This window comes from Ctenocephalides felis, unplaced genomic scaffold (assembly GCF_003426905.1).
Source record: "Ctenocephalides felis isolate EL2017-DRISC unplaced genomic scaffold, ASM342690v1 CF-g0.4_SCAFFOLD_00845, whole genome shotgun sequence".
In the NCBI taxonomy this organism is placed as follows: domain Eukaryota; kingdom Metazoa; phylum Arthropoda; class Insecta; order Siphonaptera; family Pulicidae; genus Ctenocephalides; species Ctenocephalides felis.
Window position 1 is genome coordinate 85,533,419 of NW_020536999.1, and position 25,795 is coordinate 85,559,213.

The 25,795-nt window shown below is 31.5% G+C and overlaps 1 protein-coding gene across 1 annotated transcript in view; it reads left to right on the forward strand.

Annotated features, from left to right (window-relative positions):
* The first annotated feature begins 5,326 nt into the window (after positions 1 to 5,326).
* Positions 5,327 to 25,795, forward strand: part of LOC113391229 (apical junction molecule-like) — a 31,200-nt gene continuing 10,731 nt past the window's right edge. Inside the window, exons 1-5 of the mRNA XM_026627178.1 lie at positions 5,327 to 5,421; positions 11,762 to 11,794; positions 11,861 to 12,068; positions 16,051 to 16,322; positions 20,933 to 21,347. Coding sequence (XP_026482963.1) covers positions 11,867 to 12,068; positions 16,051 to 16,322; positions 20,933 to 21,347 — 889 coding nt within the window. The 5' untranslated portion in view covers positions 5,327 to 5,421; positions 11,762 to 11,794; positions 11,861 to 11,866. The remainder of the gene's footprint in view (positions 5,422 to 11,761; positions 11,795 to 11,860; positions 12,069 to 16,050; positions 16,323 to 20,932; positions 21,348 to 25,795) is intronic.

The following is a 25,795-nucleotide window of genomic DNA, read 5'->3' on the forward strand; positions in this document are numbered from 1 at the left end:
GTTCTCCATCTCGATACTTAAGATTTGTTTAGAATATTTCTGTAAGTGTCACATGTTTTTTAGTACTGAGTCAAGCGATGCAAGGAATAGTTGGTGTTTTTTGTATAAAAAAAATTAAATGTAATTTAAATAAAATATTAAAGAGTGTGTAGTATATAAGTAACTGTTTTTGAAATTACACTGAAGATGAGGCATACCTTGGTCTTGAAATGTCTGCAATTATTAAATAAAGTGTGTGTTGTATTGTTCATATTTAACATTTAATATATATATATATATATATATATATATATATATATATATATATATATATATATATATATATACTAGCTGACCCGACAGACTTCGTCTAGTCAAAAAATCTACCAAAGCGGTTTTGATTGCTCTGTTGATCTTTTAAGATTCAGTCTAAAGCGTCAAAAGATTTTTTATGTGCCAACGTGCATTCAGAGTTCTTCGAAATGTTGCAAGTTGGAGTTTTATTGCTTTGCATATTCAATGGCAATTTTAGTACTGAATGGGCTGTTCGACCACATTCGAGTAAAGTTGCTGTGATTCCCGATGAAGCGGGTGCAAGTGCAATTTTGTTTTGTGAGCAAATTGTTGCTAATATTAATAAAATCAAAAAAGTTTTTTCTGTACCACCAGGCGCATCTAAGAAGTAAATCCCCCCAGTTCCATCATTTGTTACTTTCATAAGAATATCAAATACATACCTCTGTTGTTCATTCAACAGAGGAAGATTTGTTTCGATTAATTCTTTCAAATTGTTGAGATCATACAGTTTTTCTCAGTTAAAAGCATGCATTGGACGATTGGGCGCGGCAAGGCCTAAGTGAATTAATACTTTGTTTGACATCATCAAGCACATTACTACATAGCGGCCCATTTGGTATTGAGTAACTTTTATGTTTATTTCGGTCGTCATGTTTTTAGCTTTGTTTGTAGCATTTCGTATCTTCTACTTAAATTGCCTCTTCTTATAGGAGACAATATCAAAATATTGTGTCATATGCAATAACTTTTTATTCAAAGGTAGATAACAAAACACTACAAACAAAACAAAAGCACACTCAGTAGAGTATAACAGAAAATGCAAGAAAACACCACCGGCAAGGGCGGCAAATGGACATTGACATTGATTTCTTTAATCTTTTATGACTTGAAGTTAAATTCTTTAACACCATACCAATTTTATCGCCTGTCGAAAGTAAAACAAAATAAATAATATCAAGAAGCCGACTACGATTATTTGTATTAGTTAGAAAAGGACTGTTTTTATGGTTTTTCCGACAATTATTCGAATTTTTCTCGCCGTAAGAACCATCCTTGGACATCAATGAACATTTTAAAAAAAGAATTGGCCAAATTGGTTCAGGCGTTGTTGAGTTATGCGCTTACCAACACATTTTGCGATCCATTTTTATATATAAGATATTTATATTATTTATTATTTATCATATTTTCATTAATCTAATCATTCATTTTGTTAGATATTCGAACTCCAAAGAGTAATTTCTTGAGGTTTGTTGGCCTAAGGCGTTGCAGGCGACTTTCTTCAGAAGTAAAGAAATCCCCATGCCATAATCATGATGATGAAGAGAAGTGCCAAAAGACTTATGAAAGATAATAAATTTCCCAGAGCAGAGCTGGAGGAAGCATGCAGAATTTATTTTAATGAGGAACCAGGTAGAAGGTATAACCTTGATGAAAAGCCCTTGGATTAGCATTATATAAGCAGAGCCAAACGTACTATAAATGTCGTACATCCTTTTTGGCTCTACCTTCTAAAAGTATTGTTTCTAGGTTATTTGCAAGAATTCCTATCAGTGTTGGCATTAATAAATCTTTCATGGAGACTTTGCGCACTTCTGTTCTTAAGATGAATCCTTCTAATAGAAACTGTGTCCTCATGTTGGTTGAAATTAGCATTGCATCAAGTATTGAATATGATGCGACTAAGGACAGCATAATTGGTTTTGAGGAAGTCTCTGAAAAAAGGCCAAAGTTTGCTGATCATGCTTTGGTGTTTATGATTAAAGGCATTCGTAGCCATTTTAAAACTTCAGTGGCATTTTACTTTGCTGAAAGCAGTGTTAGAAGTCCTGAATTCGAGGTCTGCATCAAAGATGTTATTTCAAACCTGTAGCAAATTGATGTTAATGGAAAAAACATTATTGGATGTGAAGGAGAATGTAATGATTGGTTCCACAAAAAGTGTGCGAAAATTACTAATGAATAAGGTAAGATATTCACATGAAAGTAATTGGAAAGAAATAATAATATTATTTATATATTGTCAGTACTATTGTAGCTACTGTGTGTGATCAACATGCTACAAATGCAGATGCTATGAACATGTTGCTTAATGAGACAAGAGCACAGTTTCTTGAGATGATCGAATTTGCAAACTTCAAGGTTTTTTTGTTGGAGATCAAGAAATAAGAACCACTAAATGCTGAAATGTTTACAAACCAGTTTTTCATCATATCAGGTCATGCAACAAAAGGGCATTCTGGAATCATATAATTAAATTGTATGAAATTGATTCAGAGTTGCCAAATTTTGTATTTGTATGTGTTATAAGTTGCGAGCACATAATGTGTATCCTGAAAAGATGAGGAAGATGAGATTGAAAGATGCTGCAGTAGTTTTCTCTTATAGTGTATCTTCAATGATGAACAGATACGCTACTAAGCAGTGTAAGTAAATGAAAATATTGTATGATGTATTTTATAATTAAACTTTTTTTATTCATATTCTAGATGATAATTTTCCTCAAGAAGGTACTGGAACTGTTGCATTCCTGAAATTTGTGGATAAACTCTTTGACAGTGTAAATGGGATAGCTTCCAGTTCTGCTAGGGACCATAAACCTCTATGGGGTGCTCTCACATATAAGTCTAAACATTTAATATTTTGGAAAAAGGCTAGGCTTGTCTTAAAAAGCATAAGCTTCTATAGAAAAGGCGAAAGAGTTAAAACTCCTCCAACTATTCGAAATTGGATTAAAATTCTAGAGGGTTTTGAATTTATTTGGCAGAAAATATAATCTCCAGAGATAAAATTTTTGTCAACTCGCAATTTTAACCAAGATCCTCTACAATTTTTTTTTGTAGTATTAGAAGTCATGGTGTTAATAATCGCAATCCTATTTGCAGTGCATTTATTGGATCCTACAAAAGCCTTGTTATCAATAAGTTTCAATCTGTTCATTCTTATTCTGCCAATTGTGAGCTTGACAAAAATGAAGGAGCTATTGATTCATTGAAAACATTATTATTGAGTAATGCTTCAGTCAATGTTACGTGTGAGTCTAGTTTGAATGAAGATATTCTAACTTTGTCTAATGTGAATCTTCAAGGCTTCATTTCCAGGAAAATGTTGAAAAATGTTAAATCTTGCTTAATGTGCCAGGCTCATATTTTGGCAACAGAAAGGAGTGGAGATGATTATTTGTTAATAAGGATTAGGGATCGAACTGGAAGATCTCTTGTCTTTCCTTGTAGAAGCTTTGTGAACATTTTTTCAAAATGCGTGAGAGTTTCAGAATATTTTTTGCCTAAAATTTGTGTGAAGAATAATTTGAAAACATTGCTTTTGATAAACTTGTCTTTACTCAAAATTTTAATTTTGATTGCCCAATTCATAATTTAAAGTTAATATTTTTAAACCATTTTGTTCTGTATTTTATCAAATATATTGGGTTAATGATATTAATTTAGCACTACGCAATAAAATGACTTTCACAAATCCTATGAATGTTATGAAAACAAAAGCTTTATTGCATTTTGATAAAATTAGAAAGAGACAACTGGCAATTCGAAATATCGTGGTTTATCAGGATATATTTAAAACGTAATTTTTCAATATAAAATGTTGAAATACTGTTATAAATTCAATCAAATCTTAATATTGTAGCCTTTTCTAGTTTTTGACATAAATATCTTAAGCATAATATTCTGACAGCATTATTTTATTATTATTATTATATATTATAATTTTTATTTTTATTTATTTTTACTATTTATTGCATCCACAATTGCTGATGGGAAAATTTGCTGTTGACGATTCTGATAGAAATAACACAAATTATAATACTTGTGTTTCATTATTAACTCTATAAATATAAATGCGACGCTAAAGTGTTTGTATTGTAGTGTTTCGTATTGGTTTCAGATGTTTGCAACAAATTCTTTCGCTTTTGTTTCAGAGATTATAAAATTTTATGCTGACGACTTTGGTAGAAACAATCCATCAAATTTTACATATATCATACAAGTGTTTCGTTGTTAAGTTAATAAATATAAATGTGAAGCAAAATTGTATCACAGTTATATTTATTGAGTTAATAAATGTAAAATTTGAAGAATTATTTCTGGTAAAATTCTGTCAACAGCAAAATTCATAACTTTTGAAACAGAAGCGAACAAATTTGTTTTAAATCGACACAAAACACCATATTTTTACTTCACTTTCGTATTTATTGAGTTAACAAGGAAACACTTATGCTTATTTATCTATGTATACAAGTGTCAAAAAAGTGTGTGAAAGATTTATTTACTTTTAATTAAAGTATTATAACATACAAATTGGTAAGTTTTTGTTAACTGTTGACCGTTATATAGATCAATATATTAATTGTGATAATTTTTGTTGATCACAACCTATAACTTTACAAAGTTAATATATTATATATTATTTATTGCATCAAAAAGTCATAAAAGTCAATTACAATTAAATGTAACAATTTATAGTGCTACTTTTAATATACTATGAAACAACAATTTATTTTTTTGAAATTTTATCTTTGGCGCCATTTTGATTTATACAAATGTCAAAAAAGTGTTAAAAGAATTTATTTATTTTTAATAAATTAATCCAGCAAACTAAATATTACAATAAATTTAAAGCAAAATAAACTTATTATAACATACAAATTGGTAAGTTTTTAACTGTTGACATTATGTAGACAAATATAATAATAATATGATAATAATGATAATGTGATAATTTTTGTTGGTTACAACCAATTTGGAATTCTTTTACGTAGCTAATATATTATACATTTTTTATTATATTAAAAAGTCATGGAAATCAATTACAATTAAATATAACGATTTAGTTCTACTTTTAATTTGCAATGAAACTACAATTTCATATTTTGAAAAATTCATCCTTGGCGCCACATAAACACGTGGTATTTTAAGGTTGGCGCCATTTTGATTTAAACAAATGTCAAATAAGTGTCCAAAGAATTTATTTATTAGGAATGAAGTATTTTAACAAAATAAATGATATAACATAATAATAAGTTAAATTAAGTCAAGTATTAAGTTTAAATAATTATATTTAGTGTTCAATGTGATCATCCTAGTGTGCAAGTGATTTGCTGGTAATAATTTTATTATTTTTATTTAGGTAGGTGCATACTTTATTGTAATTTAATATTCATAACGTGCATATAGTTGGCTTATTCACTAATAATAACTAATAACTAAGAATAACTCCAGGATTAACCTAATGACATTTAATAATTAACTTAGATTGAAGTATTCATTTATTGAATCAACAGGCTGTTCTACAAGATGTTTTTTGAGGTTTACATTGAAACCCTTTCTGCTTTTATATTTCCATTCATTGAAAAGCCTGTTGTAAATCTTGACACCTAGCTTGTACCTTTGGGAGGATTTCAGTTTCAGTTTTGGAGGTACGACGGTACTCCTGTTTTGTGTGTTGTGGCCATGGACGTCACTCCTCAGTACATGGTTTGTTCTGTCTGCATGGACCGCAATTGCCTGCTGGTAGATGTAAAGGCTGGTAACAGTCAGTATTTTAAATTTAGTAAACAAGTGTCTGCATTGTTTCTAACGTGATGCCCCTCCGATTTCACTTACAGCCTTCTTCTGTAAGTCCATTATCTTGGAGGTATGCACCGAGTGTCCCCATGCCAATATTCCATATGAGTACACAGAGTGAAACATGGCATAATAAGCCTCTCTGGCGCATTCCTCATTTATAATGTATCTAACTCTTCTTATAAATTGATTTCTTCTCATATGAGATGAGACCCAAATATTTAACCTCCCTTCTTTGCGGCTCCTTATGTCTTCTACTGGAAATAAAGTTGTTTTGGATTGTTTTCCTATTGTTGAGTACAACTTGATTTGCTAAAACCAATTTTTCATCGTGCTTGTGAGTATACTGAATTTTTTACTTTCTATTGGCAACCGCCAATGCTGTATCATCTGCAAACTGCATTGTGTGGCAGCTGATGTTCGGTGATAGATCATTCACGATAAAAAGAAGTGGTCCAAGAATACTCCCTTGGGAAATCCCTACATTTAATCTCGCTATATTCCTTCGTTTATTGTTCCATTCCACAAACTGATATCTATTACATAGGTACGATTGCATAAGTTTATGGGCTACGCCTATGATATTCTAATTTCCTGAGAAATATGTCTTGTGGAACACAATCAAAAGCTCTGCTGAGATCAAAATAGTGACCACTTTATGATCTTCCACCGAATTTGAAATAAAGTTCAAAAAGTCTAAAACAGCATCAATTGTATTAATTTTCTTCTTAAATCCAACTTGATTTATTTATTTATTTATTAGCATCAAAGAAACTTGTAGTTCTCAATGCTAACAACATTGCTATAATTTTTGAAAATATTGGCAGCATGGCTATGGGTCTGTTGGTCTGTAGTTTGCTGCTGATTGAAGATTTCCTGATTTATATAATGGTAGTATTTTGCCAGATTCATCTTCTCTGGAAAGGTTCCTGCGGATAAAATGTCTCTGGGGTGTAGTACAGAATAGAATAGAATAGACATTTACTGAAATCCAATAAATATGTCATTTATATTACATAATTCATAATTATTTATGTCATTTATATTACATAATTCATAATTATTCTGAAAATTTATTTATAAAATAATGATTATTTATCAAATGATTTCTAACAATATTTTTAAAAGTATTTTTGGTTTCCCACTTCCATCAATCGGGTAGCTTGTTATAGATCTTGGCACCTAATGTAGTTCTTATCGATGATTTAAGTTTCATTCTTGGACATATAACAGAATTCCTATTTTGCATATTGTGTTCATGGACATCACTTCTCAATATATGATTTTTTTATCAGCATGCACCACAATAGCTTGTTGCCAAATACAAGTAAATAATAAATATTCTTTTGTATTCTTTTGTAGATCCATAACTTTTGAAGTGTGTGCACTATGCAATCTAATATTCCATATGAAAATACAGAATGGAACATAGCAAAGTAGGTTTTCCTGGCAAATTCCTGATTTATTATGGATCTAATACTTCTGATGGCTTTCGAAAGCCTTGCGTATAGTAAATCTATGTGTTAAGCCCAGGTCAGCATATGTTGTTAGTCTCAAGTATCTAACATAACCGCCTTGAAATTTGCCTTCTACTAGAAGATAAATTGATATAAGCAGTTTTATTTTTATTCAGTGCAATTTTATTGGCACTGAATATATATATATATATACACACCTAAGTCTGTTTTTACAACGGTAGATTGGTTCCAGAAGAAGCCGTGTAAAAAAAAAACGTGTAAAAAAAGACATTGATCTTATACAAAAATGGGTGATTTGTTCCTAATCTCTAAAACCTATTAAAATTAGTGAAAAGCAAGAATTTTTAATAACAAGAATTTATGTTTATTTTATTAAATCAAATATATAATGCTTATTTTCACAAGCATTGTAATTAATGATAAAAAAGATATGCACTCTAATCTTAAAAGTAATATAAATTAAATGTATGGCTGACAGATACAAGATTATATGGAGCTCTTTATATTTACATCAAATCTAATAATATAAAATTGTAAATGCAATATACATAAAACAAAGATATATATGTAAGAGATAGTGTAGATATTATGTAATTTAGTTTATGGCTAATGTACCAGTTTATAAAGCCAATAAAATAATAAAAAAAAAATGTATGGCAAGTTCAGGAACTAAAAAACTATGTTGTGAACGAAAAGAATAGGTTATTCAATTTTTAAAGCGCTAAAGAGGAATTCACTTAAATCTGACCAGTAAATTTTATTGTATGCACATAAAGGGAATTCCCCTAAATTAGTGCTTATTCACGTTTGCTTTGACCAGTAAAAATTGTTTGTACGCGCTAAAGGGGAATTCACTTAAATCTTTAAGCTAGTGTTCGCAAACTATCGATACTATCGATAGTTCAGACTTTTTTCTTTCATAAATACTTTTTTGTGATATGAACATACTTCGCAAAAATTAAATTTGACAAAAAAAATTTAAGTACATAAAATTTCAAATCGTGCTAAATGGAATAAAATTGTGTAAAAAATTAAAAATATTCAATTTTTAAACCGTGTTATATCAAAACCGTGTACAAAAAGACCGTGTAAAAACAGACTTAGGTGTATATATATTCTATTTCAATTTTTTATACTTTTTGACAAATAATTAATATCGACATCCTTTTAAAACCAAGAATTTAAGTATTTACATCCTGATATATTATAAAAACAACACGCACACATTTACACAGGTTTTAATTTCTTCTTAAAAAGTTTTTAATAGAATCCCTTTCGTTTAATAATCAGTTTATTATCAATAGTCGTCTCATAACATCGAGGAAATAATACTTTTTGTCTCACATAACAAACTCAAAAAAGAAATTTTGAATTACAAAAATTTGTTTCTTCGTCTGAAAAGAAATTTATAAAAGTACTTTTTTTGATAAAATCTTTTTTAGTGAAAAAGTATTAATGTATCATCAATCATACAGGTAATTAATTCTTTTTTTCAGTAACCTTTTCTTAAAATGTTCTAAAACTTCCTCATTTTTTAACATTCTTAATATTTTGTTATGTAATCCACTCATTTATTTTTATCATTTTTATATTGATTATATGGTCATATTTCTGCACATTATTTTTTCCACAATTTTATTTATTTTATATAAGAAATCCACCACCTTTCTTTCTTAAATACATGGTTTGCTTAAATCTTATCAAGATCATGTTTCTTGACATATGTCCTGAAGATGGAATGTACCTAGCTCCGAAAAGTCAACAGTAATTAAATAAAGAAATGTTTTTTTAAAAACATTTTTTGTTTTTTTTTCAAGGCTCCGTTTTCCATACATTATTCTACTGAATCACACTGAATACTGTCAAAATGTCATGTATTTGCTGTAAATTCATTGCACATAAACTGCATTACATATAAACTACAACGTCACTCCTATGTTATGAAGCTGGGTCAGAAAGACCCTGTTGCCTAGGATCGTTTTTTGACATTTGTCCGATTTCTAGGTTAGATTTTCTATCTGACAACCTTAGAAAAACGCCTGACTGCACAGCAACCACATGGCTTTTGTCAATATTTAGTACGGAAAGTTCTTCATAACATGGCCTTGCCACAACATTAGTCTGTTGTGCGGCAAAATCGTCCCATTAGAAATTTAGTGCCATAATAATAGATGGAGCTATCCTCCATAAGCCATATTTTGAAATCTTCTATTATATAAAAATAAGTCGGGTTTTCCTTTCTGACGATATAACTGCAGAACGCACGAACCAATTTCGACGATTTTGCACTCGTTGGTAGCAAAGAAAATTGAAGAAAAATTTCAACAGAAAGCGGAAAACATTTTTTCTTTTTTTAAACACAGCGCCATCTCTGATACTTAGCATGTTCTACAAACCAATTTTTTAAGTAGATGGCGCCAGTAGATACGTTGTTTGACTGCTACTCATTTGTTTGAAAGCTACTCATTGTTCTCTGCTCAGTTAATTTCATGTGACAAACCGGTATTGTGTTCACTGTGAAATTGTGAAAAAAGTAAAAAAAAAATAAGTTATTCGTTTCCTAACATTTCAATTGGAAACGATCAAATCAATCACGTGTATTGTGCAAATGTTTATTCAGTTTCAACAGCAGGCATTTGTCTTTAAGAGCTTACACCATTGTAGGAGCCAAAAAAAACGTATGTTTTGGCCATTTTTTTCGGGCGGCAGAAAAAGTAATAATATCATGATATTAAAGATAGTTATTTACTGTACTTTAAAGTAACAAAATAAAATATAATTGTAAAAAAAATTAAAACGGCGGTACCACAGCCAATTCAAATTAGAGGCGCTCCGATATTATAGGCATTTAAAAGTGTAATTTATTTATACTGTAAAAAATTTGAATGAAAAAAAAAAACAAATTGTTGTAGTTATTTTGCGTGCCGCGTTGTAAAATCGTGTTTCGAGAAAAACGCGTTTAAAGTTTTGAAATAAATTATAGATAAGAAAAAATAAAAAAAAGTCAGTTTATTCTTAACTTCCCGTAGGGTGAGTTATTGTAATGGGCCGAAAATCGAAATTGAACATTTTTACATTTCTCGACGTTTTGAAGGTTTCTGAACATTTTCCAGGCATACCTCAGAAAAAAATGGATGTGTGTATGTATGAATGTACGGATACAATATTTCGTTCACGTTTTCGGGCGCACGGATCAACGGATTTGAATGGTTCAAAAAACATTCGATTCTTATTGAAAAGTAGATGTGCTGATTAGTTTTTGGCAAAGGCAGGTCCAGCCGTTACGGAGATAAGAAGCAAAGAGTGCAGAAAATACAAATCGAGTTTTTGAGAGAACGGAGTATCCGATTTGAATGATTCAAAAAACTTTCAGCTTGTGTTGACAAAACAATTGCTTTTGGAGAAAAAAAATTCATTCACTTTTTTTCTTTTTTTGTAGATCGAAAATAATTCAGATTTCAATTTTAATTCTCGCTAAAGTTTTAAAGCTCATTTATATACTTTAAATGAATATTTTTGACTATGTGATTCAGTCAAGTTATAGTAATCGCAAAAAATGGAAAATGAAAATTTTTATATATCTTCACGTTTCAAAGGTTTCTGAATATTCTGGCATACCTTAGAAAAAATGGATATATATATGTGTGTATGTATATGTGTATATGTGGGTGCGTGAGTGCGGATACAAATTTTCGTCGACGATTTAGGACACAGATCAACCGATTTGAATATTTTAAAAAACATTCGTTTCGTATTGATAAGGAGACGTGCTGATTAGTTTTTGGCGGCAGCTTTAGCCGTTCCGTAGATAAGGAGCAAAAAATGCCAAAAACTGTAACTCAGTTTTTAAGAGAACGGAGCTTCCGATTTTAATAATTCAAAAAACATTTTACTTGTATTGACAAGAAGAACTGTTCAAATTATTGTGAAGACAGGTCCAGGGGTTATGGACTCTCAATAAACATAAGTTAAAAAAATGTCATTTAGCGGCCAAAAATATTTATTGGACATATGTACATCAAATTATCAGATATTTTACAGAGATTTTATCAATGTGTACACATTTTGTGTAATTTTTTTTTGGTTCCGTACCAAGATTTTTAATTGCGGTACGGGAAGTTCCAGCAATTTGCCTTAAGGCACGATGCCATACACCACTAGTTTACATTTGATTTGCTCGGATATAACAAGACGGCAAAAATAATGAAAGTTACAGTATTTATGATAATATATTTGAAAACGTTTAAAATTTCTCGTTTTTAGTAAATGTATTTGAGCGCTGTCAATTCGGAGCAGCCCAACGCGCATGGGTAAAAGCTCATAATTACAAGTAAAAAAAAAGAAAGTTTTAGGCATGAAATGTTTTTCCTCATATTCTAAAAGGTTCAAAGTTATTTTAAGCCTAATTTTTTTTTTGTTTTTTAGAAAAATCTACAGTGGTTGTAACCCCTTAAGTTGGTAAGTTAAACTGTGTAAATTATGTGGATCATGCATTTAAAGTTAAATTCACCACTCTGTCCATAGTCTAAAATGCCTAGAAGACGACGTGGGAACATCGGCCGCCGCGCAAGACATGCAAGCCAGCAACAAGCGTATTCACGGAACTTAAGCGAAGAAAGACAAAATTTAATAAGAGAAAATGCCCGGTTGAGGCAACGCGTGAGCACACAAATAAGATCATTGGCATCATACAATCGCTTGGCATTTCAATATGATCCCACTGCGAACTACGGTGATGATGAAAATTTTGACATTGGATTAATGAATTACTTAGAGAAGTTCCACTAATTACAGGGGCGTAGCGTGTCTTGGCGGGGCTCCGTATCAAAATTTGTTTGGAGGCCTCCTTCAAAGAAAAATTGTTTTACAAAATATAAAAATATATAAAATTAAAGGAATATTTATTTATTAGGTGCGCAAATAAGTTCTCGCTGTTTTTCGATGAAAATGTAACTTTATTATATAAAAACTCTTACATATGGATTCATTCAAGATATTGTCCATCGCTGGACACATCTTCAGCTAATCTTTCTGGCAGAGCTCGAATACCTTGGCGCCAGAAAAGTTCGTCTTTTGAGGCTATCCACGAACCAAGTCTGACGTCTTCATATGAGTTGAACCGCTGATCAGCCAGGCCATGTGCCATCGAACGGACCATGTAAAAAATGGACAGTGCAATATCTGGGGAATGTAGCGGGTGGGGTAGGACTTTTTATTTGATCGTTCCCAATAAGTTTTAAGGGGCTTGAAAACGTGAGGCCGAGCTTTGCCATGCAGTAAAATCACTCGGCTCGTATTGTGTCCGTTTTTCGCGCAGTGCTCGGTTAAATTGCATCAATTGAGTTGAATACAGTCTCCAGTGATAGTTTTGCTCGGTTTCAACAGCTCATAATAAATAACACCGACCTGGTCCCACCATATGCAAAGCATAACCTTCGTAGTGAATATTTGGCCAAACCGAGATTTTCTCCTCTTTGGATTGCTCTATTGCATTCATTTTGTATCACCTGTGACGATGTGATATAGAACCCTTCTTTTCTTGCCGCTGGAGAGCAATTGCTCACAGGCGAAAAAATGACGCTCGACGTCTCTTGGCTTCAGCTCACAAGGCACCCAAGTTTCTTGCTTCTGAATCTTCGCCAATGCATGTGATCACTTGGCTTGATGGGTGACTCTTAATTCTGAGGCAAGATTTTCTTAAGTTTGGCACGAATACTCTTCGAGCAGGGCCTTCAATTTAGCGTTTTTGGAGGTTTTGGCCTTCCTTTACTAGGGAGGTCGTCAACATTAAAATCGCCGTTTTTGAAGCGACAAAACCCATCACGACATGTTGTTTCGCCCAAAGTTTCCGTTGCTCTCGATGCACTTGAGCTGCTGTTTTTTTCAAATGAAAGGAGAAAATCAACACTAACATTAGACATTTTCACTTGATCAGAAGTATATAATGCAAAAACTAAATCACTTATGTGTCGCATCAGTTTGTTTGCCATATGTCTAAGCTTGGTTCATGACGTTTTGGATTTGTCAAAATCGACCAACCCTTACTGGTAGAGCCATATACTGACAAACAGCGAGAACTTAGTTGCGCACCTAATACAAAGAAAAGGCTCGGCTAATCGTCGCGCAAAATTGATAAATGCTAGTCCTCATCGAGATACATCAAATGTTTTCAAATTTTTGAAATCGGTCCAGCCGTTTATGAGAAAACGGCAAAAAATCTGTTCACACACGCACACATACTTTTTCTAAATTTCGTTCGGTTTGATTCAGAATGGTTCGAAACGTCGAGAAAACATAATATTAGCGATTAGGTTTTTTTATGAATTCCAATTTTCGACGGAGAACGGATGTGCAAAAGCTTTACAAATTGAATTGATTGCTAGAGCTTGCAGAAATATTGCAGCAGAAATAAATTCTCTTAAAGCGTTAGCTTACAAGTTGAAGTTCAATACTTCTCGATAACAAAAAGAAATGCAAACTACGTTAAAATTATTCAATTTTTTCAAAAATTGTTGTTTTGCTTTCTGCTTGCGCTCTTTGCCCCCCCCCTGGCTCGGGGGCCCCGTATTTTTGATACGGCGGAGTTACGCCCCTGACTAAATAACACTTCATTTTTGTAATCGAAATAAATTCATTACTGTTGTGAAATGTAGTAAATTTTTTTCTTTTAAATATAAAACACAAAAATTTTTTTCTTCATTATTTAATCGCCAAACGAAATGTTACATAATAGAGATGGGCTTATCATATCCGAAGCCGGATCGACTCGGATTTGACTCCGCTTCAGGAAGGAGTTAGATCCGCTTAACAACTCCACGACTTCGACAACTTTGAAACCGAAATACTCGATACAAATGTGTTCATAATGCATTAAATTTTATGCATCTAAGGATTTGTCAAATACCATTTAATTTTTTTAAATGAAAATTCACGAATAAAATAAAATTAAAAAATATTAATAATATAATTTTTCTAAAAAAATCACAAATAAATGACGAGTTTAAAAAAATTTCGGTCGACCACATGATCGACTCAATGACTCGTAATTTTTTTTGTATTAATTTTATATAGAAATAATTTAGTAAACTTTGTGATAAAAGCAAAACATTAATCATAAAATATTTTCACCAAATAATACTTCTGCTTTCTAATTTTTTCTTAAATACTATTGACGTCACTGATATACTTTGCACTCTAAAGTATTGTTATTTCAGGCTATGGAAAAACCAGATTAAATGTATTTTGTTTCGTGTATTTTTCGGTATGTATATTCCTGATTGCCGTAATTCACGGCCAAAGATTGTCGTAGCTAGAAATATGTCCTCTTACTATTCAATAAATTATACATTGGAGCTATTCACACTTGAGCACAACTTCATTGTTGTGTATCCTTGAAGTAATATTTTCTGAAAAAAACGTATACCTAAAAGGACATAAAACTGCCCGTGAGACGGGAAAGCGACAGCTTCCTTCCCAAACAACAACGCAGTAACAGATTTAGTACTAGTTTAGGGAAGTCGGATATGACAAATCCGGTGAGACAACTCCACTCGGATTCACTCCTAGGGAGGAGTTGTATCGGAGTAGGGAATGCAATACCGGTATACTGGTATACCAAATTACCGGTAAACCGCCCGATTTTTCGGCGGTATTTTTACCGGTAATTACCCCAAAAATACCGGTATTTTCTGTATTTTTACATAAGCGCTATTTGATACATAATACACTAAAGTTTAAATTTTTCGGAATAAATTTATCTTTAAATTCCATAATCGCATAAACAGCTATATCTTCAAGTGATTCTATAGGATAAACAAATGTCAAATATTATCTCAACACTGAATATTTATTGCTTTCCAAAGGGCTTCATATCGTGTTACAATAAATAGAATTGGACTGATAGATAATGATGTTTGTTTAATCTTATGTAAAAATGTAACGGTTTTTTAAGTGATATTTGCGCCAAAATATTTTATATCATACAGATTACCCTTGCGTAATCTTTATTTTTTTTCTAACTTTATACATAATAATTATGATAATTACTAAATATTTTTGCTTCTTATTACAATTATAAAATATTATTTTTCGAAAATGTTTCTAAATTTGAAAATATAGTAACTTATTATTTATCTCGACAAAGTACCCGATCTTAAATTAGTGTAGATTTTTTTTTTTTAAATATTGAAGATTATGCTATTTTAACACATCGGATGTAGACAATACAGTTTATTATAATAATGTAATATGATCTTTTATGAGTTTTTGGTCTTTCTTACTCATAAGTTTATTTTTGGTGAAAAGTACTCAATATACTCGATAGTGATAATGAATTAATTAAATTGGATATAATTTTGCTTGTTTTTATTGTTTAGTTGAATATAGTTGTAGTTGTATATACATTTTTTTATATTTGTACTAGTAACTTTCAATTTTGTTTACGTTTGTTTAAGATAATAAAAATACAGGTAATTTACCGGTACTCCGGTTTTAAAATGAAAAATTACCGAAATACCGGTATTGAAATTTTCCATCGGTATTGCATTCCCTATATCGGAGTGATAACACCGGAAGAGTTACTCATCTCTATTACATAAAATGAAACCATCTGGTGGTGAAACGGAGTTCGCCGGGTTTGCTAGTTGTAGCTTGATGTACTTATTGCATAGAGCATGATTATAAATAAAACTAAAAATGACTTTTTTATGTTTCAGTGATAACCGAAATAATGGCTCCTCGCAAGTCAATAATTAACCGCGATGCTCGAGAGGCACGAAGAGCAAAAAGACGCCGTTTGAATATGACTGAGGAACAACGAGCCGCCGATCGAGAGAAGAGAAGACTAAGACACGTCCAGAAGCGTAAGGCGGAAACACCAGAACAACGAGAAGCCAGGCTTGAAATTGAACGAATGCGACAACGTAAATCGCGTATTGCAAAACAACAAATATTGCGTCACGAAAAACGGAAGGCAGAGATACAGAAAGTATAGCTTATATATTACATTTATCTATCTATCTGTATATTATTGGGACCAGTGGCGGATTAAGCTTTCTGTCGCTCTAAGCCCTATCCGTTCAGGCGCCCTTTTTAATAGACAAAATTTTACTTTTTTAATTAAACAATTTATTTTAAATTATTTAGATATAATTTTTAACTTTGCGTTGGGTAAGTTATAACAATTTCAAAATGAAAATGTTTTTTTTTATCTTCAAGTTTCAACATTTTGGTATACTTGTACATTAAACCTTGTACAGTAAACCCTCGCTTTACGCGGCAAGTGCGTACCGTGCAGTATGGGGACCGTGCTATAAAAACCTCGTATTTAACATACAATTCAGGCTAATTCGTAATGCGTTCTATAGAACCTTACATAGTGCAGTATGGGGACCGTGCTATGAGAGACTCAGAGTTTGTACAAATCGCACCAGTTTTATTGTGCTGTATGAAGACCAAGAAATACAACTTGAAGTAGGAGTAATACGGACGAAATGACATTTATGACATTGACACCTTATTCAAAAATTGGCGCGACGCAGTAGTCAGCTAAAACGTGTTTTTAGGCAGCTATTATATAATCAGACATGCCTAAAAGATTGAAGTCGATAACAAAACTTTACATTAACACCCTTTTGATATCAAGTTCCTATAATCACTCATACGTTGCGCAAGGAATTACTGCGCTGTTGAACAAAAACGGTGTAATAGGAAGTCCGTGTTGTCGGAGGGATGTCGGATTTTTAGCCCCGTGTAGTATGGGAACCGCGTACCCAGAGTGCCGTGTAAAGCGAGGGTCTACTGTATATGTGTGTACGCAGTGGCGGCGCTAGACCATGCGTGGGCGTCGGCGAAATTCGTTTGCGAGGCCCCCTTTTTTTACCAGTTGCAAGTTGACTAGAGGTGCATGGCATCGTGCCTTAAGGCAAATTGCTGCAATTTTCCATGTTGTAATTTAAATTTTTTAAAAGCTTTGAAAAAATTTGGAATCTGAAAGAATTTGACTTTTTTAATTTGAAAATTGTATTTACCAAAAACTAATCAGCACATCTCCCCGACAATTGAATCATTCAATCGGTTGATTCGTCTCAAAAACGTCAACAAAAAAATGCAACAGCAAATACACGATCATACTTTTATTTTTCAAAATGTTTAGAAGGTTTTGAAACAAAAATATTTATAAACAATTGATTTACGTTTCGTTTTTCGAATTACTATGACTTACCTGTGAAGGAAATGCCAATTGGTGGTCCAAGTGATCAATGAACATAAGCACACCAAATTGGCAGATATTCTAGTTTAGGTTCACTTTTATCTTATAGATGTCATTTTAAAGAAAAAACTAGTGGCATCGTGCTTTATGGCAAATTGCTGGAACTTTCCGTACCACAAATTATTATTTTTTTAAAAACAATTGACATTTTTAAAAAAAAATTACTTCGCAACAATTAGATTTTTGAGAAACTATAAATTTGACAAAAAATTACTTTTTTTTGAAAAAAATTTTCTTTTTTGAAAAAAAATGTTATCTTTATTTTGACATATTTTAGAAATTCTGAACTTTTTTTCAAAGTAATCGTACTGCTTTAACTGCATAGAGACGAAATGTCAAAGCGCGTAAGCGCCGCGTCGCCGTAACAGATAAACACTGGTACGGAACCCATAGGAATGTAAACAAAATTTATACTTATTGTTAAAATCTCTATAAAATATCAGATAATTTGATATGCATATGTCTAATGATCATTTTTGACCGCCAAATGGCATTTTTTTACTTTTTTCATATGATCTCCGAAACCGCTAGACCTGCCTTCACGAAAATTTGATCAATTCTTCATCTTGTCAATACAAGTAAAATGTTTTTCGAATTATTCAAATCAGAAGCTCCGTTCTCTGAAAAACTGAGTTACCGTTTTTGGCACTTTTTGCCCCATGTCTTCGGAACGGCTAGACCTGCCTTCGCCAAAAACTAATCAGCACGTCTCCTTATCAATACGAATCGAATGTTTTTTAAATTATTCAAATTGGTTAATCGGTGTTTCCGAAATCGTCGACGGAAAATTGTATCCGCACACACACACACATACATCAATTTTTTAAAGGTATGCCAAAATAGTCAGAAACCTTTGAAACGTAAAGATATATTTATATAAATTTTCATTTTCGATTTTTTGCGATTACTATAACTTACCCTACGGGAAGTTAATAATATACTCGAACAACAAAATAATTAATTTATTATAAAATAACACTTAATATATTATGTTAATTTCCGAACTAATATAAGAAACTATTTTAAAGCGTTTTGTATGTAAGATTCACCTTAACAAAGTTGCAAGAAATGAACAGAGCTTCAATATTTCTTCCAAAGAACCTTATCAATTTATTTATTTATTTCTCCCTTATCAATTATTTTATTTCTTAATTATTTTATTAACTTCCGTTTGTTTTCGTCAAAAAATCCGACTCACTAATTTTATGTTTTCTCGACATTTCAAGCCATTCTGAATCGAATGAGACCAAATTTGAAAAAAGTATATGTATGTGTGTTTGTGCGTGTGCGTGAACGTTTTTTTTTGTTGTAATTCGACGTTTTCTCAAAAACGGCTGTACCGATTTCAAAATTTTATAAGCCATTCGATGTATCTCGATGAGGACTATCGTTTATCAATTTTGTGTGACGATCGGCCTAACCGTTTCTTCGTAAATAGCAGAAAAGTGAAAAATTTTTCGTCCGCGTTTTAGCCCGCAATTCTGAATCGATCTTGAAAATTCAAAAACCGTTCGAGAGATGCACACATTGATTGGGAATCGTGCTGATTAGTTTTTGGTAAAGATCGGCCGGGCGGTTTTCTTGTATTAAAATTAAAGTGTTAAAAAAATTTTTTGGTGATTTTCATGATTTTTTTTGTGATAGATTTCATAGTTTTCTAGATCATATTAAAATATTACGGCCCTACGACAAATCGTTTAATTTTGAAAATTCGTCAAAGTTAGTATCGTTTTTTTGGCGTTTGTCAAAATTAGAACTTTCATCAACGTTTGCTCTAAAACGCTTGAACCGATTTCAGATTATGTATTCATTTGATGTATCTCGATGAGGATTGTCGTTTGTCAGTTTTGTGCGACGATTTGCCAAGCCGTTTCTTTATAATTTGGAAAAAAGTGTTACACTTTTCGTCCACATTTTATTAAGCTCATACTACCGAATCGATTTAAAAAAATCAAAAACTGTTCGAAAGATATTAGTTGGAAATGACACTGATTACTTTTAGGTAAAAATCTACCGAGCCGTTTTCTTATAATTAAATGTTGAAAAAAAAATTTAAACCGATTTTTTTGGAGCTTTTTTTGCCGATATATATCATGGTCTTATAGAACTTACTGAAATATTACGGCCTTACGACAAGTAGTTTAATTTTAAAAATTCATCAAAGCTTGAGAAAATGAGTAGTTTTTTTGACGTTTGTTAAAATTAAAATTATACGATTTACTTGGTATAACGATAGAGTACTTGGCATTAATATACATTCTAAATCATTAAAGTCCTACGAAAACTGGTTCAATTTTAAAAATTATTGATTTGTCAAAATTAGTTATTAGAAAATACTCCGAGACAACGTGTTCGTTTGTTTTCAATTATGTGTAATGAATCCACTCGGAATACTTTTAATCACTCATAAATTAATTTATTTTTTATTGATTAAATCGATGATTTACACATAGTTCGGGAAGTTCATGTAACTTGCCTCAAGGCAAAATACCAATACCAACTAGTTAATTTTGGATTTATATTCTTCGTTTTAATTTTTTTCACAAAACAGAGTTTTATTAGATGATTTATATCTACATGTATATAAAAAAAGTCGGGTTTTCCTTCCTGACGATATAAGTCCAGAACGCACAAACCGATTTCGAAAATTTTGCATTTGTTGGCCTCGGGCTTCGCAAGGCTCATAGCTAAGAAAATTAGTGGTGCCTCAATGCAAATTGCTGGAACTTCACGCACCGTAATTAAAAATTAGTGAGAATTATCAGAATTATGCTCGGTTATGTCAACAAGCAATTCTTGCCGCAAAGAATAATGATGTACACGCCCTGAATTTCACCATTCAATCAAAAATTGCTGGCGATTTGGTGACATACCAATGATTCCGACTGGTCTTTCATTTGACTTCAAACGATTGGAATTTCCAGTTCGCCTTGCGTTCGAAATAACAAGTCGCAAGACCAATCGCTTAGTGTTTGCGGAATAAATTTCAAATAGATTATTTAGAAAACCATTGTTTTTCACATGGGCAGTTATACGTTTCCTGTTCACGAGTTGGGAAACCATCCGCTTTCTTTGTGTTAACGTCAGACCAAAAAACAAAAAATGTGGTTTACCAAAGAGCACTTCAATGAAACGGATATTTTGCGAATTCACTTTCATTTACTTAGAGAAGTTCAACTAAAAAACACTTTATTTTTGTAATCGAAATAAATTCATTACTATTGTGTAATAAAATCAGGTGGCGAAACGGAGTTCGTATAAATATTCATCTTAATTAATTTTCATGCACAAATTATATTTATAATTACAGAAAATTGTTTTTCTAGTTTGTTGAAGAAGAACTGGCGAAAAGAAAACCACGCTCAAGACAAACAATCAATAAACATCTTTTAGCATTGTTACCAATTCAATATCTTCAAAAGAAACAAGAAATAGATAATTATGAAATAACTGAAATATGTCCAAAAAATGAAGAAATATGTCTACAGCGATTTTTAGAGTCTGAGATAAGAATAGATGAACAAATAAAACAGGAACCGGTTGTTGAGCATGTTGATGTGGCCTCTAGTAGAAATCCAACTGAAATATGTCCAGAAAATGAAGAAATATGTCTACAACGATTTTTAGAATCTGAGATAACGATAGATGAACAAATAAAGCAGGAACTGATTGATGAGCAAGATGTGGCCACCAGTACAAATCAAACAAGTGAAGTAGTACTGATGAACGCCTTTGTACATTGTAGGTCATGCAATACAATAAAATCTACATTAAATCGTCATGAAAGAATTCATACTGGACCATACCCTTATATTTGTGAAACATGCAAAAGAAAACAGTAAGTTATTATCGTTATTATTTTAATTTATGATTTAAATACTTGCCTGATGACATGATGATTTTTTGTTATCTAATTTGATATAGTTTATATTGAGATATAATGATAAAATTTACATCGAGGAAGTCGTTTTCACGCAAGATAAGAATGTAATAAATTGTAATGAATTATTTGGTAATGTAATATACTAAAGTCTCAAAAACATTCATTTCATTGTTTATAGTTCATTGTTTAAATTAATGTTTGCGATTTAAATATCGCGCTTTAAACCTGAAGTTAACTTCATGATAATGTCAAAATGGCGGTATGCGTCAAAATTTATCTGTTTTTTCTTAAGTAAAACTTCTTTAGACGCCGCCAGGGTGTAAATCTGCGATAATGCAACGAAAATTGCGTTACGCCCGAACTGTACGTTATTTGCTCTCGATTAAATCATTTCAATACGGGTCGATTGTGATTAGTCGTCGTGTCGCGTGAATAGACATCTGTCGTTGTGTGCGTACCGATATCAACAAGAAAATCTGCATAGATAAATAAACATTTTAAGGTTACATCGTAGTACAAATCTTGATTTAATAAAAAAAAATCCTGAATCAAGAATATTTTACCCTGTTTCCCGTAAATAATTATAATGAAAATAATAAAAAATAAAACATTTGTGCTATGTACTAAACGTAATTTTATTAAATTAATTTCTATATTATTCGTATTTTCTATAAACTTTTGAAGTTATTAAAATGGAAAATATTTTTCAGGCAAGACAGATATTACAGCTGCTCAAAGAATGAGATTATATCGCCAGTGAAAAAGTAAAAAAATATCACGCGATTGAAGTAAAACTTTTTTGCTATTGCATGAGATGGCATTTAAGTAAAAAATAAATACATCATATAACAATTTTGAATAATCTTTATTAGTAATATGGTAACACTCGTGATGCACACATTTATTAGTGCCAATCCTTATACATATTTATATAACAATATATTATAAATTATATATTTATAATAGAATTACAAATATTTATTATATTTGAAAACAATAATGTAATTAAAGTCTACTTCAAATATGACATGATCGGTTTGTCATTGTAATTAGCGTTTAGTACTTGAACCTTTATTAGATAAATGAAGTAATTGCTGATTAATAAATTCTATAATATTCGTTCACACAGTGGATTATGTTAAACAATGCCTGAAGAAATATTGTTTTCACAATTTCACTCTCCATGTAATAATTGTGTTTGAAGAAACACAATTATTACATGAAGAACTTCATGTAATTAAAATTATTATTATATATTTTTATTTTTTTGCTGTATATAATCTCATTCTTTGAGTAGCTGTAATCTAAAAAAGAGCTGTAGTCTAAAAAATATTTTCTATTTTGTTAACTTCAAAGATTTATAGAAACTACGAATAATATAGAAATTAATTTAATAAACTTATGTTTAGTACACGGCACAAATGTTTCATTTGTTTTGTCATTTTCATTATAATTATTTATGGGAAACAGAGTAAAATATTTTTCTAATTCTGGCATTTGTTTTATTAAATCAAGATTTGTACTACGATGTAACCTTAAAATGTTTATTTATATATGCCGATTTCCTTGGTGATATTGGTACGCATACAACGAAAGATCACTATTCACTCGACACGACGACTAATCACAATCGACCCGTATAGAAATGATTTCATCGAGAACGAATGACAAACAGTTCGGGCGTAACGCAAATTCCGTTGCATTCTCACAGATTTACACCCCAGTCGCGCCTAAGAAGTTTTACTTTAAAAATACAAGCAGTCAATAAATGTATGTTAATTTTAATTCTTCAAACACAATTATTACATGATGAATGAAATTGTGAAACAATATATGTTTAGGCGTTGTTTAACATAATCTGGTGTGAAGGAACATTGTAGAATTTATTAATCAGCAATTACTTCATTTCTCTAATGAAGGTTCAATTCTAAATGCTAATTACAATGACAAACCGATAATGTTACATTTGAAGTACGACATTACTGTACGATATTATTGTTTTTAAATATGATACTATTATGAATTATATAAGTGTGTATTATAATTTGTTTATTATAATACATTATTTGTTTGTTATAATGATGTTTCAAAAACATATTTAAGTTTATTGTTTTAAGTTAATTTGCGATTTAAATATTGCGCGTTAAAGCTGAAGCCAACTTCAAGACAATGTAAAAATGTCGCTATGTGTCAAAATTTGTTTTTTTGGTATTTTTTAATTTGAATGAGTAATATTAAAATAAACTAGCTGTAAGTGGAATTCTGTCTTAAGGCAATTAAGGCATCGTGCCTTAAGGCAAATTGCTGGAACTTCCCGTGCCAAAAATTATTATTTTTTTTAAAAACGATTAACATTTTTGAAAAAATTTTACTTCGAAAAAATAAGATTTTTTAGAAATTTTAAATTGGACAAAAAATTACTTTTTTTGAAAAAAAAATTTTTTTTAAAAAAAATTTTTAAACTTTTTTTTTGTAAAAATTTTTTTTGGAAAAAATGTTATCTTCATTTTGACATATTTTGGAAGATCTGAACTTTTTTTTCAAAGCAATCGTACTGCCTTAACTGCATAGAGACAAAATATAAAGCGCGTAAGCGCCGCGTCGCTGTCTAACGGAAAAACATTGGTACGGAACCCATAGGAATGTAAACAAAACTTATACTTATTGTTAAAATCTCAATAAATATCTGATAATTTGATATGCATATGTCTAATGTCTAATGATTATTGTTGACCGCCAAATGTTATTTTTTTTAGTTTTTTTTACTAGATCTCCGAAACGCGCTAGACCTATCTTCATGAAAATTTGATCAAATCTTCATCCTGTTAATACAAGTAAAATGTTTTTTAATTATTCCAATCGGACGCTCCGTTCTCTTAAAAACTGAGTTACCGTTTTTGGCCCTTTTTGCCCCATATCTTCGGAATGGCTAGACCTGCCTTTGACAAAAACTAATCAGCACGTCTCCTTATCAATACGAATCGAATGTTTTTTTGAATTATTCAAATTGCTTCATCCGTGTTCCCGAAATCGTCGACGAAAATTTGTATCCGAACACACACACATGGACGCACACACACACACAACACATACATAAATTTTTCTCCAAGGTATGCCAACATATTCAGAAACCTCTGAAACGTGAAGATATATAAAAATTTTCATTTTCGATTTTTTTGCGATTACTTACCCTATGGAAAGTTAATTATAAATAAATCTTTATCATCTCCAGAACATTAACAATCGTCATTTCATTTCGAATCAAATTCCAAAAAAAATAGTTGCCAAATTTACACAAAATTGAAAAAGTGCTCCCGCATAGTCACAGTCTAAACGCATTTGCAAATAATTCTTTGCGACATTTTCACTTATACTGTGCTCAGCTTGGCGGCATTTTCACATTTTTCAATAATTTTCACAAAATTGGAAAAGTGCTCCAGTACACAAACAGTCTAAACGCACTTGGGTAAACATTTGTACCAGAGTGGCGCTTAGACTGTGCTTAGCTTGGGTGATTTTTTGAATTTTTAGTCCAAAATTACAAAAAAAATTTTTTTGAAAAAAATTAGAATCAAAAAATTTTTTTTTCCAAAATCAATTGTTTTTGTTGAAAAAAGCAGAAAGTTCTTTGAATCATTTAAATCGGACGCTTAGTTCTCTCAAAAACAGCCATTTTTTTTAAATTTAGCTCTGTAACTCCGAAACCTCTGGGCCTACCTTTGCCAAAAACTAATCAGCACATCTCCCTATCAATAGGATCGAATGTTTTTTTAAACCATTCAAATCGGTTGATCCGTTCTCTCAAAAATTCCGTTTCTATTTTTTGCACTCTTTGCTCCATATCTCCGTAACGGCTGGACCTGCCTGCAAAAACTAATCAGCACATCTCCCTATCAATAGGAATCGAATGTTTTTTTTAACCATTCAAATCGGTTGATCCGTGCGCCCGAAAACGTGGACGAAAAAAAGCGGACATACAAAACACACACACACACACACACACACACACACACACACCACACATCCATTTTTTCTGAAGTATGCCAAAATGTTCAAAACCTTCAAAACGTCGAGAAATGTAAAAATTTTTGATTTCGATTTTTGGACGATTACTATAACTTACCCTACGGAAGTTAAAAATCAATCTGCCAGACCATTTCGACCTGCACAAGTACCTGCCAACGAGCTGGGAAAGTTGAGCAAAATGCCCCAAAATTAAACTTTGTCCTGTAAAGCTGGAATTTACATATGTGTTTATCTAAGCAATCGAAAAAGGTCTGTGCAATTGCCAGACCATTCTGGCTAG